General features: G+C 46.6%; 1 protein-coding gene across 3 annotated transcripts; it reads right to left on the bottom strand.

Annotated features, from left to right (window-relative positions):
• Positions 1-5,093: 5,093 nt before the first annotated feature.
• On the bottom strand, positions 5,094-21,949 carry Tbl2 (transducin beta like 2). Of its 3 annotated transcripts, XM_021661775.2 has the most exons (8): positions 21,796-21,912; positions 16,289-17,924; positions 13,640-13,761; positions 12,902-13,086; positions 11,385-11,536; positions 10,581-10,707; positions 8,874-9,026; positions 5,094-8,405 (listed from the first exon to the last, which is right to left on the bottom strand). In XM_021661775.2, the coding sequence occupies exons 2-8, from the start codon at positions 16,416-16,418 to the stop codon at positions 7,943-7,945; spliced, it is 1,332 nt and encodes a 443-aa protein (XP_021517450.1). In that variant the 5' UTR covers positions 16,419-17,924; positions 21,796-21,912; the 3' UTR covers positions 5,094-7,942. The 3 variants fall into 3 exon arrangements, with proteins under 3 accessions (XP_021517450.1, XP_021517449.1, XP_060238174.1); XM_021661774.2 differs by lacking the exon at positions 16,289-17,924 and having other exon boundaries at positions 21,796-21,949; XM_060382191.1 differs by lacking the exon at positions 21,796-21,912 and having other exon boundaries at positions 14,905-16,431.
• Positions 21,950-21,951: the final 2 nt, after the last annotated feature.

Here is a 21,951-nt window from a genome sequence, read left to right as displayed (position 1 = left end):
GTGATACCTCAGAAAAACTAGTGCTAAGTAAAAGTGAGGCAACTCTGGTAGCACAAGCCTATAATCTCAGGACTCAGGAGGCAGGAGGATCTCAAGTTCTAATCCAGTTGTAGGCTTAGTAACCAGATCTCAAGTTCTAGACCACACAGAGAGATTATAAGAGGTTATTTGCTGTGATGATATGGAGGCTGGAACCCAGGCCCCTGCACATGGCAGACAAGTACTTGTTTACTGACCTGCATCCCTAGTCTTCGTAGGTTAGTACCTCTTCCAGTATGTTACTGACATGAGCAAAAGGCAAGCTTATTGTAGAAAACTACACAAATACACAGAACACAGAACTAAAACTTTGTATCATTTCTAAGATGTGAAAGTCTGACACGGGGTGTTGGAAATGGCCCATTGGCAAGTCACTCTCTTGATCTTCAAATGCTCAGATAGCATCTCTGGCTGCATCCATCCCCTCAGGGCATTAGGGCATAAACATGTTTGTTTACCGTGTTAAGCCTCAAATATGAAATGTCCAGACTTAGAAGATAGCTCAGAAATAGAGCACGTATTTACCATGTAGAATGCTGATTCCCACAACATGTGTGCGCGCACACACACACACACACACACACACACACACACACACTCATATATGATGTTTGAACTGTACACTCCTGAAGGGCTGAATGCAGGCACACAGCATAATAATGGCCAATATAAGGGCATGCTGAAAGAAGGAAAGACTTGGGCTGGCAAGATCGCCCAGTGGATAAAAACACTTGCTGTGCAAACCTGAAGTCCTCAGTTTGACCCTGGAACCCAGAGTGGAAAGTACCTACTCCTGAAAGTTGTCCTGTCACATCTATGCCATGTAGCATACGTGCACACACATGCACACATATACTCCCTCTGGAATATGACAGGCCACTGTTAACTAGTACCACTATTTTTATCTCTGTGTTTAGTGTGAAAGACTAAATGTGTTGGCTGTGGTGTCTCAGGGCTCTCAGGAAGCTGAAGCTGCTGGATTGCCAGCGTTCAAGGCCAGCTATGTAAGTTTGCAAGTGGTAGTTCACTAGATAGAAATAGATGTGAAAAGCCAGGTGGGAAGCCTGGTGTGGTGGCACATGCCTGTAATCCCAGCACTCAGGGAGGCAAAGATAGGCAGAAATCTATGAGTTCAAGGCCAGCCTGATCTACAAAGTGGTCCAGGACAGCCAAGGCAACATAAAGAAACCCTGTCTTGAAAAACTAATAAATAATAAAACAAGCCAGGTAGGCATGGTGAGGCAGTTCAAGTTGGTGGCACAGGCCTTTAATTCCATCATTCAGGAGACACAGGCAGGTGGATCTCGGAGTTCAAGGCCAGCCTGGTCTATATAGTGAGTTTTAGGATGGCCAAGGCTACACAGAGAAACCCTGTCTCAGAAAATAAAAAAAAAAAAATTTATATTTTGGCTAGGTGTGGTGGCACATGCCCTTAAGCCCACTTGGGAGACAGATATCTGAGTTTAAGGGCAGCCAGGACTACATAGTGAAATACTGTCTCAAAACACAACCCCCCAAAGTTAAAAGCAGATATTGTCTTCTTCCTCCCAGTTGCCTGTGAGGTGGCTGCTTTCATTTTCCAAGCATCATAGCTATCCTTTGGTCTCTGATGAAATAAGATCCTCAAAAAGAGGACCAAGAAGTCCACCCTCCCCAGTCAGACCAGTTATAAGTGCAACTGGTGGAAACCCAGAGATGTGTGACACCAGGGTGCCAAGAAGATTCAAGGGCCAGGACCTGATAGCCAACACTGGTTATGGAAGCAACACGAAAGCAACACCCATGCTGCCCAGTGCCTTCCAGGAGTTCCTGGTATACAGCATCAAGGAGCTGTTACTGCTCCTGGTGTAGGGCCGGTCTTATTATGCTGAGATGGCACACTGTTCTTCCACCAAGAACTGCAAGCCATCTTGGAAGGAGCAGTATCAGTCACCAGTCCCAAGGCCACGCTGTACATGGAAGGAATGGATAGCTTCTTTATTTGTGCTTAAATAAAACCCAACCCACAAAAACTGCAAGAAGCACCAGCAATTTGTGTACCAAAAGGCAAGTGGAAACCATAGTTATGGGGTTGGAAAGATGGCGTACTGGTTGAGAGCACAGGCGCTCTTCCAGAGGACCCGGGTTCAATTCTCAGCACCCACATGGCAGCTTGCAACTGTTATAAAACTCTGGGTTCCAGGGCATCCAGCACCCTCACACAGATACACATACAAATAAGACACCAATGCACATAAAATAAAAATCAATCAATAATATAAAAAAACATAATTATTTCCCAAGCTTAAATTTTTCCTGAACTCTGGGACAGCCTGTGAAACCTGACATTGGGGATGGGGTCATCATCAGAAGACAGGCACATGTTTGTGATAAATCATGTGTCTTCTAAACTTCAGGACACTACAGGACACTACGCCAGTCTCTGTTCCATGAACCTGGGTCCCAAAAGGCATGCCTTTGGGGCAAGCTAAGAAGGACCTGCTTCTGTAATTTGTAGAGTCTCCAGCCTAAGTTTCTAGGACATTGGGATAAGTGGGGACAACACTGGGTTGATATAACATAAAGGAAGTTGCTCATGGGACTGGAGAGATGGCTCAGAGGTTAAGAGCACTGGCTGCTCTCCCAGAGGACCCGGCTTCAATTCCCAGCACCCACATGGCAGATAAGAACTGTCTATAACTCCAAGATCTAATATTCTCACACAGACATACATTCAGGCAAAATACCAATGCACCAGGCAGGAGAGAGAAGCAGAAGGCTGAGGTCATAAGGCTTAACGGAACAGAAGCAGCCCAGGCAGGAATAATTATAGCAAGTAACTTGGGGTGTGTAGCTGGGAAATAGAAAAATACCTGTCCAGGTACTGTGTCTTAAAGTCTTTATGAATCTAAAAGCCGACCCCCATCCTAGGGAAACTGTGGAGGCAGCTCTCCATATATTCTGTACTTCACTGTGGAAAACCACCCCCAGGCTCGTTTGGGGAGAAGTAGACACTAACCAGTATCCGGTCTGGAAAGAGGAGGGTCAACAAAAAGAAGAAGAAAAAAAGCCTCCATATTTCCAAAAGAACAATGGTTAAGGGGGTGGAGAGATGGCTCCAGAGCACTGGTTTTTTTCCAGGGAACCCAGGTTCAAACCCCAGCATCCACATGGTAGTCCACAACTGTCTGAACTCCAGTTTTAGGAAATCTGATACCCTTACATTGACATATGTGGAGGCAAAACATGACTTACATAAAATTAAAATATAAAAATAAAAAAGAATCTAAAAGGTCCCTGTCTTTTATTTGGGAACTAAATGCCCTGAAGTGGGATAGAAAACCCAAACAGATATTTAGGAGCAAAGGGGGGCATAACGAACCCCCGAAAAATAACTGCTACACACAGATCTTGAAGTGATCCTCCTGCTTCTGCCTCCCAAATTCAAGGATATAGGCATGCACCACTACAATAGCTAGAACAATTTTCATTTTATTTTGGTTTTTTGAGACAGGCCTTCCCTATGTAGCCTTGGCTGTCCTGGACTTGCTTTGTAGACCAGGCTGGTCTAGAACTCACAGTGATCTGCCCGCCTCTGCTTCCTTGAGTGCTGGGATTAAAGGCGTGAACTTTTCACGTTTTTATAACTTGGACATATCACTAAGGATCAACTTTCTGTGCAGATTTTTTCAATTTTAAGTGACTGGTAAAAAAATAGGTTGCACATCATCTTTTTTTCTTTTAAAAATTTGTTTTTTGCCTGTATGCACGTACATGCACCATGTGAATGCCTGATACCTGCCGAAGTCAGAGGGAATTGAACCCTGGCCCACTGAAAGAGCAATTAAGTTCTCTTCCCTCTAGCCATAATTTTTCCTTTAGTTAAAAAAAGCTTTTTATGTATATGCATGTTTTGCCTGCATACATATCCATGCATCATGTACATGTAGAAGCAGGCATCAGATCCCACTGGACTGGAGTTACAGTTGTGAGCCACCATGTGGGTGATGGCAAGTGAATTTGGGCCCTCTGGAAGAGCAGCCAGTGCTCTTGACCACTGAGCCTTCTCTCCAGACTCTTCCTTAAAAATTTACTTTGTGCATGCATGATACTCATAGTTGAAGAACAGAGTTGCTGATCTCTTTCTACCTTCATGTAGAACCTGGGGTTTAAACTCAGGTTGACAGGCTTGTGTAGCAAGATCCTTTATCTACTGAACCATCTCTCTGACCTCTGTATTATCTAAGACAGGGTATTGCTGTGTAGTCAAGCTGTTCTCAAACTTGCTATCTTCCTGCCTCAGCTTCCTGAGTGATGGGGTTGTTAGGTAAGTACCACCATGTTCAGCTCTCACTTTTTTTTTTTGAAAAATTAAAAACCTTCAGTAGTATTACACTTTGTTATAGTGACGGATAAGTGCACACCTTTAATCCCAGCACCTGTGAGGCAGAGAAAGGTGATCTCTGAGTTCCAGGCCAGCCTGGTCTACAGAGTTCCAGGATGGCCAGTGCTACACAGTCTTGAAAAAAGTAATATATAAAATAATTGTGTTTTAGACAATATAGCACAGGGCTGACTCATGGTTCTTCAACTTCAGCCTGCCAAGCATCAGGTTCCAAGCATGCACTGCCACACCCTGTGTAAAATTAGTAGATCAATGTTGCAGTCTTTTTACAGGCAGACACTTTTCCTAGAGCAACAAGAACAGCTCTGTTCGATCCCTGGACAGTCTGTGCAATAACCTTTTGTAATGCTCCCACCCATTAGAAACAGCTACTGGACATGGAAATGGAGGCCTGTCAGCCCTGCTCTGCAGGAGGATCAAGCCAGATCACAAGTTCAAAGACAATTTAGTGAGATATTAGCTCAAAGTAAAGGTAAAAAAGCTGTGCAAGCACATCCCACAACTCAGAGGCAGGTGGAGCTCTATGAATTCCAAGTCAGCCAAGGTTACAAAGTGAGTCCCTGTCTCAAACACACACACACACACACAATGGAGTTGGGACAAGATCACATGTGTAATCCCCAGTGTAATACACAAGCATGAACACACCCAAAGAATCAACACAGCAAGGTATATAGGACAACATTTATTCCCATTTTACAGATGAGGAGACAAACTCAGGCAGCTTCTGTGATGACCACACACAGGTCACGGACTTTTGACTTCAGTGGCTCAGCATTCTTGGGTTCCCTACCTTCTCTCTGCAGCCATGACACCAGTTACTTCTCAAAATGGTAGCCCAGAAGCAAGTGAAAGTGTTTTCAGCTGCTTCTGTCAACCAAAGCAGACCCCTACCAGCACCCCACAAGCATTCACAGCAGGAAGCAGAGCTGTGTGTGGCCATACTGCCCTCAGTATGGCTGATCTCATCAGAGAACTGGATCCACAGTAGAGAGCAGAGTGCAGAAAATATCAAATTTTTGTCAATTACTTCTAGTCTGAGTTCCATTTATTGAGAGCTTACTCTGCCCTGGCTACTTCACTTGGGACCCAGAACAAGGCAGACAAACATGGACTCTGCCTTTGTGGAGCTCATGTTTCAATGCATTCTTCAGCAATTTCACCAACTGGTGCTAAAGGCTCAGTGTCAAAGTGTTTGCCCAGTGAGGGGCTGTGGCTGTGGCTGAGTGGGAAAGCCTTTGTCTAGCATCTCCCTGTGAGAAGATGGGGCATGGCTCGGCAGCAGAGCCAACTGTCTGTCCTGCATGAGGCTCTGGGGTCCAACCCCAGGACTGCAAAAGGAAAGCAAGGAACAATCCTTAAGTGCCAACGAGACTGATGAGCGGCACCCTCCTACATCAGTTGTTTGGTGCAGTCACAATGTCACCCCATTTCAAAGCACAGCACCAACATCTAACTTCTCTGAAACTGGCAACTTTTGCGATAAGTAGCAGTTACCACCCACTGTGCACCCAGAACAAATGCCCACTGCAGTCTCTACCATTTCCTCCCATGTCACAAACAAGTGAGCAGCCTAATTCCCACTCCTGATACCCATTTGTGACTGCCCTTGTCCCTGACACTGAAACAAACAGATAGTCAAACAAGATGGATTCAGAAAGCACCAAGTCATACAAAAGAAAGAAAAGGAGCAATGCAACAGATAGGACAGGATCGGTGGAAAGGGCTACTTCGGATGAGGTGGTTGAAGAGGCAACTGTTTGGAGTGAAAGTTACCAAGGACTGAATCGCATTGACATTTCTGCCAACAGAAAGGGAAAATGCTTGTAGCACACAAGAGGGACCAGCCCAGACCTGGAGACTACAAACTGTTTGGGTTAGTAAAGAAACAGAAAAATGGGGTAGGTTGGACCACCACAGAGAAAGATCACAGGAGGGGCTAAATTCCATGGCATTATATAGACTAGAGTTCAGGTTTTTTTCTAAGAGTAGAAGGAAGCCTTTGAAGCCTTTTGGGGAAATGGCATGATCTGTTTTGTTTTCCAAATTGGCTAAACAATGTAGAAAAGTGACTTGGAAGTAATGTGGTTGAAAACAGAAGTACTATACATATAGTATGCAACAGTAACTAAGACCAGGATGATAACAGAAAAGGCAGACAGACAGCAGATGCTGCAGGTCATCTGGATGCAGCAGTGGTGGTGGAAGGAGAGGGTGACGACAAGGGAGCCATCAAGGTCAACTTCAGGGTTGTGCCTTATTCTAACATTCTGTAGCGTTGAGGATGACTGGAAGAGGCCCTACTTTTAAGTGAGAGATCAAAACTAACTGGGATGGATACTTTTTGCTAGATTCAAGCCTTCCTAGATTCTTGACATCTTCTCTACCCCTTGGATCCAAGCAGTCTTCAAATTTAATCTGCTCTCTTATTGGATCTGTTCCATTCATCCCCATTATTGCCCTGGATTCAGTACTGTCAAGCTTCATGTCTTCAACATGGCTTACAGCTGTGATGAACAAAAAGCACTTCAGACACCAGCCTATGGGTCCTTCCCACCAGCTTTTCTCTTTGGCCACAGGCCTAGTCTTGTGTGTGTGTCAGCCAGCATCACTAGCTCATCCCATGAAGCAGGCACTGAACTGATGAGTCCAAGAGGTCTCCAGCAGAGAGGAACACCATCTTGAGATGGCATGTGAACCAAACCACCATATTTATCCAAGAGGAACTAGTAAGCCAGCCCCTAGGAAACCTGGCCTTCCCAAGAGCTGATTCTTGTTGGTTGCGGAGCAATTTGAGGGCCACATTTACCTGGTAGTTAATAACACTGGACACCACTGTTATGCTCCATGTGTGGGAACTTTGTAACGCTCCTAGCCTCACAGCATCTTTGCAGGAAGGCCACAGAGAGCATCGTTCCCCATTTTACAAATAAGAAAGCTGAAGCCCAGGGTAAAAAAAAATCTTGAGTCTCTCTCCATATGGAGCCCAGGAGGACCTGAAATTCACTATGTAGTCCAAACTGGCCTCGAACCCGATTCTCTTGCCTGTCTGTAGAGTGCTGAGATAACAGACCAGTGCCAACAAAGACCAGTCCTTGTTGATATTAGGAGCCTGGTCCAGATGGAGACTCACTTTGCTGCATTATAAAACACATTCTGCACCCTTATGGAACATTGTCCCCTGGCAACCCTCAGGTTTTACCTCTACACTCACAAACTTCTTTGGGTGTTAGGGTCATTTGCCACACAGTCAAAAGCTTTGCTCTCTCTTCTCTATACCCCTTCTTCTTAGTGCTGGGTGAAGATAGATTGCAACCCTTAGGTCTGTGAAAAAAACAGCACCTTTTAGTCTGGGAGGAGGCAAATGAGAGAGAGAGAGAGAGAGATCTAAGTATACAAGAATAGTTTCAATGGGAAAAAGTGGGGCCCACCAAGAAGAAAGGTGGGAGGCTCCCCCAGGGGCCCCTGGGAAGTATAGCAGCCACTGGGGCAGGCAGCCAGACCCATCCAGAGCCAGAGTCACTTCTTCAGGGCACTGAGGCTCTTTAGGGTCTCCTGGGCCTGGGTCAGCTGCTGCTGCAGCCTCTGGCGGGTACTCTCACTGGATGCCCGCTTCAGGAGGCCCTGCATCTCCTCCACCACAGCCCGGTGGCCAGGGGTGTTGTGGAAGACCCGAACCACACGGTCCCCACAGGAGGCCAGGAAGCGGCCAGTGATGTCAAAAGTCAAATCAGTAATACACTCCCCATGGACACACTCAAAGCACTCCTCCTTCTCCCCATGCCTCGTGTTGAAGAGATGAATACTGGTGCCAGTGGCCAAGGCCAGGACATGGGTGTCAGGGGAGAGTGCCAGGCGGCAAGGCATGGTGCTTGCCTCTTCAAATCGGCCTGTCCTTAACAAGTAGGGGTCCTGCTGCTTCTTGTATTCCACATTGGTGTCCCACAGCTTCCATGTGCCATCCTTGGAGACAGAGGCCATCCTGCAATGTGGGAAATCACAGCTAGAGTAGGAAGGCACTGGAGCAGCCTGAGTGACTGAAGATAGGAAGTCAAGTCTACATCCTGCTGAGAATCAAGTCCTCCACCCTTTTCAGAACTGTAGCCCAGACAGGGAGAAGAACCTCAGAACTACTCACTGCTCGGCCCAGCTTGGTGGTAAACACCTATAACCTCAGCAATGGAGGCTGAGGCGAGGCAGGAAGATCTCTGCGAGTTCAAGTGCAGCCTGGGCTACCAAGTGAGATCCTGTCTATAAAACACAATCACAACAAAACAAAAAATTGTGAGGTAAGATAGTACACATCTGTATCTCAGTACTTAAGAGGGAGAGAGGCAGGTAAACTAGGACTTCCAGGCCGGCCTTGGCTATCTGTATTAAATAAAACTGAACAACAGAAAAAGAAAAAAGAAAAAAGAAAAAAAAAATGGAGCTGCACTGATGCACTCACCTCCGAGAGTCGTTGGAGAAGGCGAAAGAATGGACAGATGCAGAGTGGCCCTTCAGTTCAAAGGCACGCAGCACCTCCTGGAACTCCCCCTTCTTCCCGAAGCAGACCTCCCAGACCTTCACATCTGGGGTGAAGCCACACGAACCCACAAACCTGTCATGTAATCCACACTCAAAAAACACAAATGTAAAAAGGCATCTTGCTCCTAACAAATCCTAGACCTCTTTCCTGAGAAAGAGTAGCTTTTGGGGATGCTAGGCATAGACCTAGAGTTTCATATATACAAGGCAATCAACCTACAGCTCCAGCTAGCTGCAGCCTAATGAAACGTTTTAGCGTCTTTCTGTGCCAGGCATGGAGGTATACCCTGCAATATCAGCTAGTATAGAGGCAGGAGGAACTCAAGTTCAAGGGTTAATTAGGCTGAGTAAACTGGAAAGCAGAATGGGTAACTTAGGACCTTTAACTAAAATTAAAATTAGTAAGACTCGGTGTGGTGATACATACTTTTAATCCCAATGCTCAGTAGACAAGAATAGGCAGATTATCTTGTGAGTTTGAGACCACCCTAGTTTATATAGTGAGTTCCAGGCTGGCCAGGGCTACTGACTGAGATCCTATCTCAGAACAATAAAACCAACCAAACAAAAAGAAAAAAAAGAAAAGAACAAAGAAAGGCAGGTATGGAGGCACTTGTCTGTAACCCCAATACCGAGCAGACTGATGCAGGAGTATCACAGGTTCAAGGCCTGGTCTACATAGCTAGTTCTAGGACAGCCTGTACTCCATAGCAAATCTATCTGAAAGAAAGGAAGGAAGGAAAGAAGGAAGGAAAGAGGGCGGAAGGGAGGGAGGAAGGAAGGAAGGAAATGAATAGAAATTTGGGGAAGCTTGGGATAAATATTCTCAGTCTGAGGTTACGGTGCACTTCAAGATCCACAGTACAGAAGCGTCTCAGTTGGGAGAGACCTGTCTAACATGACCAAAGCCCTGCTTTCTACTCCCAGCACCACATACACCTAGCTTGGTTGTGCCTGCCTAGTACCCCAGCACTCAGGAAATAGAGGATGGGGTGGGGTGTGAAAGGAAACAAAGACAAAAGACAGACCCTGTTTAAAAAAAAAAAAAAAAAAAAAAAAAAAAGCTGTGCATAATAGCACACACCTTTAATCCCAACACTCAGAAGGCAGAAGCAGACAGATCTCTGAGTTTGAGGATAGCCTGGTCTACAAAGTGAGTCCAAGAGAGCCAGGGTTACACAGAGAAACCCTGTCTCGAAAAGCAAAACAAAACAAACATTTTAAAAAGGCACAGCATGTCAGCACACACTTTTAATCCATACTTAGTAGAGAGTGCCAGGTGGATCTCATTGAGTTTCAGGTCATCTGGTCTACATAAGGAGTTCTGTGTCAGCCAGAGATACAAAGTAAGACCCCTGACTCAAAACAAAACAAGTGAAATGAAGCCCCTGGATGAGGCTGCGGATGTTGTGTGGTGGTTGAGTGTTTGCCTAACAAGTACAGTGCTCTGGTTTCCAGCCTGAGCACTACAGATTAACCACATTACAGCTGAAGAAACAAACACCAAGGACTATGGAGCTTTGTGACACCCCTTCACTGTTTGGAGAGCTAAGACTTGTACCTAGGCATCCCCACCCCCTCCTCTAAACTGTCTGTCTTCTGTACCTACTCTGTCCCTCCTCCTCACCTGCTACACGGAGAGATAACAGCGTAAGTGTTGTTCATCTGGTTGGTGTTGATGGTGGACAGCACCTGACCTTTTAGGTTCCAGATGAGGACAGTCGTGTCACTGGAGGCTGTCATGATGAACTTCCCTGATGAGCAGAGAGAAGTTGTGAGTCAGGGTCGTGACCAGACCAACTGTCACCTCCCAAAGAAACAATGAGGCACTGCTCTAAGTGTCCATGCTCCAAGCCATGCTTTCCCAGGCCAAAGGTTGCCACAGGTGCTAAGAAGTGTGGCTCTTACTGTATGGCTCTCATGGGAGGCACAAGACCAGAGCCAAGCAAAACTCAGGCAGCACCAACTCATTCAACAAACACAATTCTGACACTAGCAAGATAGTTCAGCTGAAGATACTTGCCACAAGCCTGATGAACTGAGTTTAAACCCCAGGATTGAGCTGACTTCCATAGGTTGGCCTCTGACCTCCATGTGTTATGATAAACACAAATTTAATTAAAAAAGAGGGAGGAGAGAATCCTGGAGAGGTGGCTCAGCAGTTAAGAGCAATGGCTGCTCTAGCAGAGGACCTGGGTTTGATCCCCAGAACCCACAGGGCAGCTTACAATTGGCTGTAACTCTAATCCCAGGTCACCCATGCCTCTTCTGGCCTCTGTGAGCACTGTACTCAGGTGGTACACAGACATTCTTTCAGGTAAAACACCCATCACACAAAGTAAAAATAAATCTTTCAAACAAAACAAACAAACAAGTTATAACTTGGGCACTTCATGCCTTGAGTAAATTCCATCCACAAGACTTCCCCTACCTGTGTCAGCAATGCCAATGTTGACAATGGGTGCCTTGTGCTTTTTAGGGAAATCCTCTGGGGTGGCGGTGAAAGTAAAGCCCCCTTCTTCTCGTTTGGTCATCTTAAAGACACGAAGGGTATCTCCATTGGCCAGCCAAACAATGAAGGCTCTAGAGACAGGCAAAGCAGAGGTCATTCCCTTACCTGGACAGAGGCCTGTGTGTCGTAGATTCTAGGGAAAATCAAGACTGTCCCTTGTGCCCTACTGTTCAGTTGTACAAAAGATCCCTTGGTTCAAAATCTATTAGAGTCTTCCCTTACTCTTGAGTTGTAGACAGTTATGAACTGTCATGTGGATGTGGGAATTGAACCTGGTCCTGTATAAAAGTAGTCAGTGCTATTAACTCCAGCCTCTCAAAATCTCATAAAAACTATTCACAGGACCAACAAGATGGTTCAACAGGTTAAAAAAAAAGCACTTGCTTGGCAAGGTATAGGTCACTCATGTTCAATACTCAGGAACCCATATAGTGGAAGGAAAAAAACCTAATTTCTGTTGTCCTGTGACATATCTTCCCCCCACAAACATAAAAGGAACAAAACAATCAAGAAATGTATCTCACTGGTAGGCCCTGTGCTTGATCCTTAGTAGTAACACATAAATACCCTCCATAGAAAGAAGAGGCTTGACACTTAAGGAGCAAGAAGCTCGGAGAATCACAAGACTCATAAGGCCCCTCTCAAGGTGACAGAAACAGTGAACAACTTCTGGGGAGAGAGGAGTGCCTGGCGGGGGGCAGCCTTAAAGCACAACGTGCTGCTCCAAGAATACAGCTGTTTTGAGTCATCCCCCACAGTGAGGTGGGCTTTTTATGATTCGGCTCCCAAAGAATTGTCTATGTTCTTTTAAACATCTTATCTATACTCCCGTAAGCAATCCAATGAACTCTGGTTCACCATGCTACAAGTGACGCAGTTACTCTCTGGTCTGTGGTTGATGCCCTATCTAGGGTAAACAGATGTTTGCTCGTGTTTTCTGAACAAAGGAACCCAAGACCACACTGAATCCCAGCACTAGGGAAACTAGGGCAGAAAGATCTCACAAGTCAGGGCCAAGCTGCATTATATAGTCAGAGCAACATAGCAAGGCCCTGTGTCCTGTCTCAAACAATCAAACCACAGAAACCCAAATGCAAGAAAGGCTGAGGGTGTAGCTCTACACTACAAAAAGCAAAAAAGAAAAAGAATCCTTATAGCTTTGGTTCACTTCTAGAGCTTAGGATGTCAGAAGCGTGTCTAAAACTCATGGCAAAGCTAGATGTTGGAACATCCAGGGCAGGGATATTTTCCTGTGTCTGCTTTCTTATAGAGCAGAATCTCCAAGAGGCCCCAGGAGGTGCCAGTACTACCTGGATGCTTTCTTTACGTCACCCCAAGGTAGACTCTTGATCCCTCCTCACTAAACCTCAACCAGATACGTGAAAGCCAGGAGCTGGCCTTTTTGCAAGTAAGCCTGAGGCTCAGTCCTGTCCCACCTGCAGTCAGGGCTGAAGCGCACTAAGGTGGCATGGTCCAGCTCCACATTGGCTCGCATGCTGTGGTGTTCCCGCTGAAGAAACTCTTTGGTGCTCCAGATACGGACAGTACGGTCATCTGCACAAGTGGCCAGATACTTGCCATTGCTGCTGAAGTCCATGCAAGATATATTCCCACTGTGGCTCTAGGGAAAAGGATGCATGAAGTATCATGAGAAACTCTCAAGAGGCTTGGGAGGCTGAACCTACAGCTGCAATTCTGTGGCTCCGGTGCTTGGATGACCAACAAGCTGAGGATAGAACTGGGTAAGCTAGTCCTGGTAGTTCAGTTCTATAATCCCAGCTCCTCTTGAGCTAAAGCAGATGGATCTCAAGTTCAAGGCCTGCCTGGGCTACAGAGTGAGTCTGAAGCTAATTCAAGCAATTTAGTGAAACAATCTCAAAGTTAAAAGTAGAAAAAAACCAAAAATAAAATAAAGTAGAAAGTGCCTGCCTAGAATGTCCCAGTTAGGTGCTCAACTGCGGAGCACTTATGGAGAATCTGCCAACCAAGGACTGGAAGTGTAACTGAGTGGTAGAGTGCTAGTCTAACTAACAGTCACAAGGCCCCAGATTCAACCCTAGGTACTACAAGAGGAAAAAAAAGCAGAAGGGACAGAATGGTGTATGCCTACCCTCTTGGTAAGCGTTAAAAGGTATTTGTATACACATACAGCATGCCCAGCAGTACCAAAGTACCTTCAGTGCCGCGGCCAGAAGGTGGTGGGTGAAGTTGTGCTGCTGAGGCTTCTCCTTGCGAACCCTCTGACTCTGTTTCTGCTTCTTGGATCCTGACTTCTTGGATTCATTTGCTTTCTGGCCTAGAAGGAAGGATCATGTCACTTATCCATGCACTCAGAAGTATCTACTGAGTACCTAGGACTACCCATGCAGTACCTAGGACTACTCAGGCTCTGAATGGAGCACCTTGACATGATCCAGGTAGGACCCTTGTCCTTGAGGAGAGAAAGTGATGTGTGCAGAAACAGGCTTGGGTGGTCTGAGGGGAATGGGGTATTTGATAGGCAAGTGTAAGGGAGTTGAGTTTAATAACCAAAATCCACATAAAGATGCCAGGTAAGGAAGCTGGAATCAGGAAGGTCACTTGGGCTCTCTGGCCAACCAGCCTGACCTAATTCATGAGCCCCAGGTCAATATGAGAACCGGTTTCAGTGGAAGCAACTTGTGTTCTTTTTTTTTAACAAGGTTTTTTTTTTTTTTAATTTATTTATTATTTATTCAACATTCTGCCTGCACACCAGATCTTACTATAGATGGTTATGAGCCACCATGTGGTTGCCAGGAATTGAATTTAGGACCTTTGGAAGAACAGCAAGTGTTCTTAACCTCTGAGTTATTTCTCCAACCTGGAACTTGCATTCTTAATGGTATGAAAGGTTGTTCTCTGATCTCCATGTGGACAAAATGTATGCACATCTACCCCCACACAAGTTCACTTAAGTGGGGGAACAGGGAGCTAGGGATATAGCTTAATGGTAGAGGGCTTGCCTACCATGTGCAAAGTCACAAGTCCAATCTCTAGCTACAGAACCAAGTTACAAGCTAAAAGCCTTCCTGCATTAATGAGAAAGCTCAAGAGAAGCCACATAGACTTAAAGTGTCACACACAAGTAATCCCAGAACTTGAGTGTTAGGCAGAAGGATTGCAAGGATTTCAGGCTAGCCTGGGCTACACAGTGATACCCTATATCTAAGTCAACTATCACTTTATCTGACAGAAACAAAGTTTAAGGCAATCTAAACCATCAACACCTTGGAGAACTGGGCTGGAGATGGCTCAGCTGGTAAGCCAACAAGCCTGACACCCAACTTTAAGCCCATGTGGTAGAAGATAACTGACTCCCCAAAGCTTTCCTCTAACCTCCACAGACACACAGGGAGACAGACAGACACACACACACACACACACACACACACACAAGGCAGGCGGTGGTGGTGCACACCTTTAATCCTAGCACTTGTAGGCAGGTGGGTTTCTGACAGCCAGGGCTACACAGAGAAACCCTGTCTCAAAAAACCACAAATAAATGAAGTTAAATAAAAAATGTCTTGAGAGAACCAGGTTTTCACACAAAGCTGACATGTTAGGTGGCAATAGATGCTCCCTAAATCTTACAGGAATTAAAACCTATTGAACTTGCTGCATATAATCTGCCTCTAACTTGCCCACGTTGACCTTTGGAGTCACACCAGAAGCTGGTTCTTTTATTCTTTCAGGAACAGGATAAAACTCAGAGCTTGGGTACCACAGGCAAGAGCTCTACGGCTGAGCTCTGCTCCGGGGCCCTCACTAGGGAGACTCTAAGCAGGTGTTTTAAGATTGAGCTACACCTCAGCTCCTCACTGGGGGATCCTAGGCAGGTGGTCTAAGGCTGGGCCCTATCCCCAGCCTCCAAATGTTTTGGAGTCCCTGCCTTTTTGAGTTTTGCCACATGCAGAACTGTCTTTCTTCTCTGTTTTCCCAGGTAAAATCCTACACTTCTATCCTTGAATATCTCACATCAAAGACTGGGAGGTGTAGCTCAGTGGAACAGCACTTTGCATGAGACCCTGGGTTCCACATACCCAGCACCAAACAAGGCTAGGTATGGAGAGGGGACACACCTGTATATTCTAGAGCTCCACAGACTAAGGCAGGAATATGCAGAGTTCAATGCCAGTCTGTATGAAAGCCTGTCTCAAAACAAATAAACCCACCACAATGAGTTCCCTAGACTCAATGAAGTTTCCAAAGTCCAAAACTTCCACTTTCTCAAAACAACAACAACAACAAAAACCCCCCAAAAAAAACCCACTAGGACCATTCAGGCTCTCGTTCCCTTTACAGTATTAACTGCTCTGTGAAATTTAATATGCTTTATATTCCTACTGCGTTTTCAGATGCTTACAATTCAAATCTACACTTTTATATGCTTCTTACTCAAACGAATTAAAAAGACTCTGAAGCTTTGCAATAAAGATCTCGGAAAACGTTCCTGCCCGTCAGAGTTGGCCGAGAAGTATTTTCAAATGACTCCCATTTTCCAGAAACACGAACACAGCAAACTTCGGTAATTGATTGAGTTTTCCTAGCAGCCCCGGGAACAAGGGGGTTGGGGGGCATTGCATTATCCCAGAAAAAGTCACCGACAACCTAGCAGCGGAGATTCCAGAGTTCTGTCCCTGGGGTGCAACCAGCCCGGGACATGCAACCCAATATCTGCACGGGAAAAGTTCATCTCACACCCGGGGAAACTGAGGTCCGTGATCCTCCAGGCTCCTCAGACCACGCGGCGTCCGGGCGCAGAGTCCTCACAGAGACACGGCCACTCGGCCCGGTGTACTTACAGACGGGCTGGCTGGCCTTGTCCTCCTCGGCCCGCAGCCAGCCGCGCGCCACCGCCGCCGTGGCCACCAGGGCCAGCAGCCCCACCAGCACCGACAGCCCCACCAGCTCCGGCATCTGCGGCAGCTCCATGCCGGCAGGACGGCTGCCACCTCAGCCTACGACGCCGGCGTCCTCACGTCTCGGCGCACGAGGGGGCGGGGGAGGACAGTTGGCGCACCTCGAGGGGCGTGGCCTGGCCTAAGCGCGCCTCGGGAGGCGGGGCCTAACCGCTTACACGGTCCTATGGCAAGGAACCTGGCGGTTGGCGGGCTCCACAGGGCGGAGCTTGGCCGCTTGGGCATCTGGAGGGCGTGGCCAGGTCGTTCGCGCGCTCTGGGAGGCGGGGCCTGGCGGTTGGAGCGCCCACTAGGGCGGAGCCTGGCCGCTTTCGCCGTTAGGGAGTTTTGTGGGACGAGGCCTGGCAGTTTGAGGCCCCCCGAGGGGCGGGGCCTGTTGGCGCGCTTCGACAGACGGGGCCGGTTTTGCATTCTGTGAGGCGGATCTTGGCCTTCAAGGCGTCTTGAGGAGCCGATCTTGACAGTTTTCGTGTTTGAGAAGGAATAGTTGGTAGCGTGAGTGTTAGAAGACGCCAGACGCGGCCGTTGACGCTCCTAGAAGGGCGGGGCTTAGCGGCCATGCGTCCTGGGGGCGGGACCGCGCCGATTTGAGTGGCTTCGTGTGCTCCTGAGGGTGGGGCCTTGGATTTTGAACGTCTAGAGGGGCAGCGTCTTCCGGCTAAGCCTTCGGAGGGGTGGCACTAAGCGATCGGCCTGAAGAGGCCTAGCTATTGGACTAGAGGGTGTGTCTGTCGGGTACGTCCCGGCTGCGCACTCCGCCGGTTCCGCTCCAGCCACATCTTGGTCCTTTATTAAGAACTTTACTAAAGCGTCGTTACACTGGATCCTTCCAAGGAGCAGGACAGGGGTTCTTATTCCCACTTGACCTGTGCTTTCGCTATTGGGGAAGATAAAGGACCCTTCCGTTGGTGTGGGACAGCCGCGCAAAGCTCTGAACAGCGAGGTGTAGTGGAGAGGCAAAGGCGTGTGCATTAGAGAAAGAAACAGCTATTAAGGTCGGAAAGATCTGGAGACCTTAGAATATTGACTTCATTCCGGCACGCTGCTTATCATAGGAGAGCATGAAGCAAAATCCATGGATGGAGTATTTTGAACAAAAACTGAAGGTAGAATGCAAGCCAGGGTGATAGCATGGTGGTAGATCACTTGCCTAGCTTGTACAAGGACTTGGGTTCGATCCCCAGCGCTGAAAAGACAGACAACAACACCAGAATTTATGTATTGCAGCTGGGGATGTAGCTCCGTTGGCAGTGTCTGCATAGCTTGCATAGTTCTTTCAGCACCCTAAAAACCCGCTTTAATAGTATTTGCCTGTAATCCCACACTTGGGAGCTGGAGGTAGGAAGATCGGAAATTGAAATTCAAGGTCTTCTTAGACTATGTAGTGAGTTCCAGAGCAGTCTGAGCTATGCGAGATTCTCAACAACCAACCAACCAACCAAACAAACAAACAAAAACCCAGAAAACTGGAAGTCGTTGCAAAAGTCCGAGGTGGTAAGTGCCTGGATTAGGAGGTAGGCTGGAGAGTGAAAAGGAGATACAGTTATTATTTGGCCATGCTAGAGATCGAATCTAGGACATTCATTATGCTAAGCAGCTGCTCTACAACGGAAGCTACTATCTCGTCCCTAAAAAGGTTTTTTTTGTGTGGGTTTTTTTGTTTGTTTTTTGCACCAATTTTGGTGGCATACTCAATTAATCCCAGCATTTGGGAAGCAGAGACAGGTAGATTTCTCTTGAGTTCGAGGTCAGCATGGTCTACTCAGCAAACTCCATGCCAGAGAAGGCTTAATAGTGAGCCTCTTGGCCTTTTTGTTTTGCTTTTTGAGACAGGGTTTCACTGTGTAGTCTTGGCTGTCCTTGATTATTTTGTAGACCAGGCTGGCCTGGAATTCACAAAGATCTGCCTGCCTCTGTTCCCCCACCTACCCACCCTCAGTGCTGGGATTAAAGATGTATGGCACCATGCTCATCTGAGACTCCTGTCTTTAAAAAAAAAAATTTTTTTTTTTGCATATGTCTGTATGTCATACGTGAATGTTTGTGTGTTTGCATGTGTTCATGTGTGTACATAAATTTGTGTGGAGGCCAGATGTTGATGTCTGTTGGTTTTCATGATTGTTCTCCACATTATATACTGAGTGCTGGGACAAGATATCTTGCTCCTGTAGTGCACAATTTCCCCATCTCTCCCTGATACTGGGATTACAAGCAGGCTGACAGGACACACCCACCCAGTGTTTAGGATCATTTCTGATATCCAGACTCCAATCCCCATACAAAGTAAATGCTTTACCCACTCCACAGCACAAAAAGAGGAGGTTTTTGTTGTTTCCTAAAACAGTTTCATACTGTACCCCAGGCCGCCCTTGAACTAGCCACACTCCTTCCTCAACCTTCCGAGGACTGGCATTACAGGAGTTCTTTGGTTTGATTTGGGAGCTTTTAATTTTGGGGTGATGAGACAGGGTCACTGTGTAACTGTGGCTGTCCTGGAACTCACTTTGCAAGCCAGGCTGGCCTTGTACTTGAAGCAACCCTTTTGCTCCAGCCTCGCAAGTACTTTAAATACAGGCATATACCACTAAGCACATCATTTTAAAACTAGTTTATTTAAAAATAATTACAGATTTGCAAAGCACTGAAAGAAAAATGAACCTCCTAGGCATAGAGACACTTGTCTGTGATTCCTAACACTTGTCTGTAATTCCTATATTTAGGAGGTAGAGGCAGGAGGATCCAGAGCTCAAGGCCAGCAAGATGGCTGAGCAGATGAAAGCGCTTTGCAAAGCTTGACAGCTTGATTTTGAGTCCCAGGGTCCAGAAGATGAATTTGATAGCCAGCCTGGTCTACAAAATAATCAAGGACAGCCAAGACTACACAGTGAAACCCTGTCTCAAAAAGCAAAACAAAAAGGCCAAGAGGCTCAAATTTGAAGATGAACTCCAAATTGTCTTCTGACCTCACACAAGCTCTGTATGACCACTACAAGCATGCATCGCTCCACCAACACACAAAGGAGTAAATGTAATTTTTAAAAGGTGGTTCTAGAAAACAACGAACAGTGTCATCTTATGGACCTTTGCCCTCTGTTTCTCCTATTAGTAATATCTCAGAAAACAAAACCAAAAAAAATCCAGATATAATCAGAAACTTGACATGGATATAATCCACAGACTTCACACACACATTTACAGAAAGACATATCCTGAAAGATAACATTTGGGTTAGACCTGCTCCAATGGAAAGGAATGTTCCTGGTTGGTCTGCCCTGTGGGCTGCCTGGTCCCCACATCCACAGTGAGCCTAACACTTCTAAGATGGGCTGTCCAGCCTCCACTAACCCCATCACACCCCAACTGCCTGGCCTCACAGTTCCAGCCCTGTGTTCATTACAAGGACGCAGGCAACGACAGAAGTGGACAGACAGACACATTGGCTCTGTGGTGAGGAACTATGAGAGGACCCATTTCCTTCCCTTTTGAGCCCTTTTCTGGGAACTGGCATCAGTTCAATTCTGGGCAGTGGGGGCAGAGTACTTGTCTCCCTGCCATCTACAGATAAGGCTGTCTGGGTTTTTGTCAGTCTGTTGGGCTGGTTGCTTTTTGTCAACTTGACACAAATAGAGTCACCTGGGAAGAGGGACTCTCAGATGAGGAACTGACTCAGGCTACCCTGTGGCCATGACAGTGGGGATTTTCTTAATAGCAGGGAGTGCAGGGCAGGGCAGGGGTGGGACAGGCTTCTGAGCACGTGGGTGTGGCTGTATAAGAAAAGTAGCAGCCTGGAGAGATGGCTCTGGTTCCGAGCACTGTCTACTGTTCCAAATGACCCAGGTTCAATTGCCAGCACCCACATGGCAGCTCGCAACACTCTGTAACTCCAGGTTCTGCGGATTCTGACACTTTTATACCAATGCACAGATAATAAAATTAAATAAATTATTAAAAAGAAAGGTAGCTGAACAAGCTACTAAGCAGCATCCCTCCATGGCCTCTACTTCAGCTCCACCTCTCACCTCAGTGAGGACTGACATGCAAGTATAAGCCAAATACACCTTTGCCTCTCTAAGTTGCTTCTGTCTTTATTGAACAATAGAGAAACAAACTAGGTAGTCCAGTCTGGCTTCGAACCCATGATCATCCTGCTTCACCTAGCTTGAGAAAAACATTTCAGAGCAGGGGGAATTCCTCAGTGAAGTGTTTGGTGAATGAAATGGATATTTGTGTGTGTGTGTGTCATATGCATAAGTGCAAGTACAGGCAAGAAGTTGCCACAAAGCATCTTTCTCAGTCACTTTCTCTTTTCCAGTCCACTTTTCAATGAGTTTTTACTAGCAGTTGGATTATAATTCTGTGTCCACAAGCGTGAGGTTTGAGTTCAGTTCCTCAGCATCCATGTACAAGCCAGGCATGGTGCTGTGCAAAACCCAGTGTTGAAGATGTGGAGATGTGAGGCTTGCTAGTTAAGCAGTCTAGCTGAGTCAGCCAGCTCCAGGTTCAGTGAGAAATGCCACCTCAAAACATAGTCTGGATTTTTGCTAAGGGTCACATTAAGCCCACTCTCCTCCAAGGAGCCACCACCACGACTGAAGGTATCCAGACTAAATGACTATTAGAATGACCCCTTGGATATCCACTTCCCAACCAAAACCAGACCAGGGACTGCTGACAGATCTTGCCTGGCACCAGGTGGCCGCGGCACACACTTTTAATCCCAGTACTCAGGAGGCAGAGGCAGAGGCAGATGCAGATGGATCTCTAAGTTCCAGGCCAGCTTGGTTTACAGAACAAGTCCAAGAGAAACCCTGTCTCAAAAAAAAAAAAAAAAAATCTTGCCTGGCTCCTTCTTGCCTCTACTCTGACCTCTGTCCTCCCCAGGTAGTAAAGGGGATGATAGTCCCTATCCTGGGATCCAGAATTATAAGTACTAATACTTTTTAAATCACATTCAGTTCGTGTACACATGTGTGGCTGGAGGGTACATGCTTTGACACTCCTCTGAAGACCAGAACAACTATGGAAACTGGTCCTTTTTCCCTACCACTTGGGTCTAGAGATCTAAAAGATAGGATTTAGTACATCAGACTTGGCAGCAAGCCCCTGAAGGAGCTGAACAATCTTTTCTGTTTGTTTGCTTTTGTTTTTTAAGACAGGGTTTCTCTATAAACCAGGCTGGCCTTGAACTCACAGAGATCCACCTGCCTCTGTCTCCTGAAGTGCTGGGATGACAGGTGTGTGCCATTGTGTCCAGTTGAGCTAAGCCATCTTGCTGGCCTCAAGCTTTTGGCTTCATTTAATCTTCCCACAGGTCCCATCCCAAGATCAGAAGACAAACTCTAGGACCTGGTTAAGTGGCTATACAGGAAACAATTAGAAGTGGGGCCTACCTAGAGGAAGTAGGTTGCTGGGGGCAGACAGTTGAAGATTAGAGTACATTCCTGGTTCCAGCCTCTCTGCTTTCTGGTCAGCCATGACATGAACAGGCTCAACTACACACGTCCACAGCCATTCCTTCCCCACAATGTGCTGCTCTGAAAGCATGA

The sequence above is a fragment of the Meriones unguiculatus genome, chromosome 4, assembly GCF_030254825.1.
Source record: "Meriones unguiculatus strain TT.TT164.6M chromosome 4, Bangor_MerUng_6.1, whole genome shotgun sequence".
In the NCBI taxonomy this organism is placed as follows: domain Eukaryota; kingdom Metazoa; phylum Chordata; class Mammalia; order Rodentia; family Muridae; genus Meriones; species Meriones unguiculatus.
This window is presented reverse-complemented; position numbering and strand designations above follow the sequence as displayed.